A 5,050-nucleotide genomic window follows, 5' to 3' on the forward strand; every position below is an offset into this window, starting at 1 on the left:
ATAGGCATTTCTGATATTTGCCCATGATGAAATGACATGTTTGAATACACAGAATGAATAATGAAATTCATGACTTGCCCCCTCACAAAAAAATTCTGTTTTAATTGTAAACAAGCAGATGCAATCCATAATGCTAAATAAGATTTCCCCACATTTCCTCCTGAAAATGGTTTTAAGCAAGATAAGGCACTTAAATTTAATCCTTCTAAGAATGTGCAAGTACTGAATCCTTGATGCAGACACAATCTTACCATGACTTTATATGGGAGCTTTAATGGGTTTGTAAATTAATCAATAACGTGGTTAAATTATATTTGCTCAGCTAATTATTTTCCATGTCCTGTAAATTAGAACTTCACTAGTCTCTAAGAAAAATCAGTCCTGCTGCTTGTACCACATTTGTGTTTACTTACTGATATATTATTAAAGTACTTGTTTATTTGTTCTGCTGTAGGCTGGGAGCTTTTTCTTTGCTATTTGAGTGGCAACCATGGGGCTGCAAAGCCATGCCATGGTAATTACATTATTATATGCTTTACCATGTTTTTACAAGCAGCAACCTGCTGCAGAGGTTGGGAAAACCAGTGGATTTGAAAGCCAAACTGGGGATGGAAGGGTTTGTAAAGTGACTCTGACTTTGCCTTCCCTCCTAACCATAGTTTTACACACACACACACACACACAGAGAAACACACTTGGGGAGCATAAAATATTGCATGTAAATGGGGCTTTTATCTTTGTCTCTGATATGCCAGCGAGGTGGTATCTTTAGCACTGCACCACTCTGTTTCTTTTGCATTTATTTTCTGGTTTTGGAGAGATATAAATGGCAAGAAGAAAACTAGAGGCAAGAAAGTTCAGATGAATAGCAGCAGGCTTGTATTTCAGTATCTAGGTAGTTATATCCCAAACTGATCTTTTACAGTGTAGCAAATTAGGTTTTATCTTAACATATGGAGTACTACTTTACAAACAAAAAAATCCTAATTAATGCCTGATTTTTTTTCCATTTTAGGGCACACACAAAGATCAGGCTGAATATTTCATGCATATATTTGTAGCTATCAGAATTTGTAAAAAGAATCTACTGTTACATGTCTGTTTTGTTTTTTTTCCCTAGATTTTTGTGGTTTCTGTTGGTCTGATTTTCACAGATTCATTCACCTGACATTTTTCAGGATTGTCCACTGGTAGCATTACACAAGAAGTCTTGAATGGACCTCCTCTCCATAATTTTTATGTTTAATTATTTCTGTTTAATTAAAATGATGTTTTTCTAAAGTATTTGTTGGTATAGGTATAGCTCTAACAGGTCTTGGAGTGCTGATGCTTCCCCTTGCACTGGACTCCAACACAGGCTAATTCCCGGGTTCACTTTTGCACAGGAAAACAATTTGTTCCATAGTTAAATCCCCACTCTGTAGACCTGAGTGTGCATGTGGATACCTCTGGAAGCCTGTCTATTCCCATAAACACCATGGAGCAAGAGAAATGTATAGGGCTGTATATGGTATTAGTAGGACTGAGTCTCCTTTCTCCCCCTTAAATGCTCTTTTGCAGATTTGACTGTCCTCTGCAGAACTCTTTCAGGTTTAGAGTTACTTTCTCTTTATCCTTTGGATTTGCTTTGTTGCTGAATCCTGTCACTGCAGTGCTCTCCCGGGAGCTTTGGGACAAAAGTGCTTTTGGGAGCAGAGGCCCAGTGGCAGGGAGCAGGCTCTGCCTTCCTCCTGGAACTTTGCCACCGAGCCAAGGCAGAATATTCCTGCTTTTTCAGGAACAGCCCCAGTAACTGCACCAGTCTCACCCCCAAGTCTTCTTGCAGAGTCTGGTCCATTCCCTCAGCACGGACAAACCTTCAGAACACAGCCAGGCTTAAGGGCAGGGCTTGGGGTATATTTATTTATTTATTTATTTATTTAATTAAGCAACTTCAATGCAAAGCATTTGCCTCAGAAGGTACATTTATCCTAAGTGGCTCCTGCTGGTTTACACACACCCTGTCCTTTCTCTTGCTCAGGAAAGTTGTTCCACTGGATTGCTCAGTTTGCCTCTCGGAGCGCTGGTGCCGGGGGAATTATAAAGGCCATGGAGGCGCAGCCAAGTCCCGGGGAGTCCGTGCCAGATTTCAGCTGATTTAAGGTGGTGCAGCCTGACTCTGAAACCTCTGGGACAGCGGCTTTTTGAAGAAGCTGCTCTGTTTTTTGCCCGCTGACTCGTGCCCCCCCGGCCCAGGCAGGATGGCCGGCGGGGCTCTGCAGGTCGCGGGGCTGCTCGTCGGGGGCCTTGGTGTGGTGGGCACGTTCGCCGTCACGGCCATGCCCCAGTGGAGGGTGTCTGCCTTCATCGAGCACAACATCATCGTGTTTGAGACCATCTGGGAAGGGCTCTGGATGCACTGCATCAGGCAAGTCAACATCAGGATGCAGTGCAAGGTCTACGACTCAGTGCTGGCGCTCTCGCCGGACCTGCAGGCGTCCCGGGGGCTGATGTGTGCCGGCTCAGGGCTGTCCCTCCTCGCCCTCGTGCTGGCCATGGTTGGGATGAGGTGCACACGGTGCCCACAGAGCCCCTGGCAAACCAAAGGCTGCATCCTGCTGGCTGCTGGGCTCCTCTTCATCCTCTCAGGCGTCGTCGAGCTCGTCCCAGTCTGCTGGGTCGCCAACTCCATCATCAGCGACTTCTACAACCCCGTGGTCAACGTTGCGCAGAAGAGGGAGCTTGGAGAGGCCCTGTACCTGGGCTGGGTGGCCTCCTTCTGCCTCGTGGCCGCTGGATCCACGTTCTGCTGCTCTTCCCGCTGCGCTGAGAATCCCAGGAGCCACAGATACTCATCCCCGACCCTCCACTCCCCTCACAGCCAGCGCCTGCACAGCAAGGCCGAGGGATCCTACTCCAAAAGTCAGTATGTGTAGGTGCCTCCTGCCTTTCCCTGCTTCTGCATCCTTGTCTGCCTGGATGGATGGAAACCTGCCTTTGCCTCCTGCCCCACAGCTGCTGCTCTTGGGGCCGTGGTTTGGAGCTGCAGCCATCCCCCAGTGGGCTCTGCTGGGGCGAGGATGCTGCAGCAAGGACAGTTTTAGTGCACGGGAAGGTGAATTTTTAATGTTGTTCTAATAGTAGCTCGGAATGGCTTTTGGGTTGCGTGGCTTTGCTTTGGCTTTGGGGCCCATTTTATGTGTTAAACAGTAATAAAGGGCTTAAAATTACACTGTGGTATGAAATCCTGGCCTATTGCAAAGAAGAGCAGAGGAAAGCGGCTGGGTTTTTTTTTTTTTCCTGCCTGGGAAAGCAGGGATAACAGTGAATAAAGACAAGATAATAATGGTTTAAAAGAAAAGCATTCACTAAGGGATTGATTTACTGTAGGCTTAATGGAAGGTTGCATGGAGAATTTATTCAGCAGAGGAAGGTAAGCTGAAATATATGAAAAAATATCTCCTGTTTCAGAGAATAAACATAGCTCTCTATGTTTGTCCTAATTACCATCCTTTCAGAGAAAGTTAATATTTCTCTTGTAACCCATATAGGTCAAACTCATTTACAACCTTCTTTTTAGAAGCAGCAGTATTGCCTTGCAATCTCCTCGTGGCTTTACAACATTTTCCACTATCACACAGACCACAAACATTGTGTTGGTTATTTGCTGCAGGACTGTGAAATATATATGTTTCTTAAACAAGGGTCTTTTGTACAATCAGGCCAAGATTTTTGGTGAGATCCACTCACACCAGCATAGTTTAGAGGCAGAAGGAACATAAACAACGATAGTATTTATGTTCCCATTAAAACAGGCTAAACAATATTTTTTGTAATAAGATCATGCCCCCGTGATAAGCAACAATGTAAAGAAACAAAGCCTGATGAAAAATAAGTAATTCCATTAAAATTGATTGAATACATCACCCAAATTAATTTACAGTAGTAATATTTTAATAGAATTTTGTAACCAATTAATAAAGTGTCACTCCAGATCTACAGTAATCAATGGAATTTTGTCTTTGACTGAAGTGGGAACATAATTCAATTTGAGGTGTTTAATGGAGAATAACATTCTTGTTCTAGACTGACTGTTTTAAATATTTTATGGGGAGTTTATGATGTGATTTGTGGTTCTCCAGTAAATTCCTTGCACTATTACCCCTTGAAAGTTCAGAAGCAAATTCTTCACCTTATAAGATGCAACTGTGAACAAGCTCATCTGGTTGTACACACGAAAGAAGATACGAGAAGACTTCGAGAAGACATTCCAAACTATCCCCAGGGCTAACAGGAACACAAGTCCATCCACTGGACTGTGAGTGGGGCCCTGAAGGTTTTTAAAATCTCCCTCAGAAATCCTATACATGCTGCAAACAGTTCACCTTACTATAACATGCACTTATTCCCCCTTGAGCACCTCCCACGCACATCCAGCCATATCCTTTAAACTGGAGCTCACCCATAAAGAATCCCAGAATCATTTAGGTTGGAAAAGCCCTCTGGGATCACCAAGTCCACCCTGTGCCTCATCCCCACCTTGTTCCCCAGCCCAGAGCACTGAGTGCCACGACCAGTCCCTCCTTGGACACCTCCAGGGGTGGGGACTCCACCACCTCCCTGAGCAGCCCTGCCAACGTTTAACAACCCATTCCATGCAGAGATTCCTCCTGATGTCCAAATACACCATGTCTTCAAGAGAACTGAAATGAAAGCTTCCATTTTAAACAGAGCTGGCCTGCCCCAGGTTTGTGCATTAAATAAACCCTGAGTATCCTGACAAGACAGTCCCACCCAGGGGCAATAAGCAGCTGCCTGAAGCAGTAAACTTTCAAATATTGCATCCTGTAATTTAAAAGTTTTTTCCTGCTTACAAACAAGAGAAATTATTTGGGAAATAAGCAGTATGCCTGGCTTGTTCCCTTTTGCTCTGCACTTTGGGCACGAGCAGATACATTCCTCAATGTCAAATGGAAGTGGAGCCTTTCCAGGTCCACCTGGTGCCTTCTGTGCTGTGTAAAGGGGTGCACAACTTGCAGCTCAGAGGAGAACAATTCTCATTTGGCTCAGC

The 5,050-nt window shown here is 44.5% G+C and overlaps 1 protein-coding gene across 1 annotated transcript; it reads left to right on the top strand.

Moving 5' to 3' along the window:
- The first annotated feature begins 2,240 nt into the window (after positions 1-2,240).
- On the top strand, positions 2,241-3,133 carry LOC103754369 (claudin-8-like). Its single transcript, XM_008920177.2, has one exon. It carries the CDS (start codon positions 2,241-2,243, stop codon positions 2,913-2,915), a length of 675 nt encoding a protein of 224 aa, XP_008918425.1. The 3' UTR covers positions 2,916-3,133.
- Positions 3,134-5,050: the final 1,917 nt, after the last annotated feature.

This window comes from Manacus vitellinus, unplaced genomic scaffold (assembly GCF_001715985.3).
Source record: "Manacus vitellinus isolate BGI_N305 unplaced genomic scaffold, ASM171598v3 scaffold_35_pilon, whole genome shotgun sequence".
Taxonomy (NCBI): domain Eukaryota; kingdom Metazoa; phylum Chordata; class Aves; order Passeriformes; family Pipridae; genus Manacus; species Manacus vitellinus.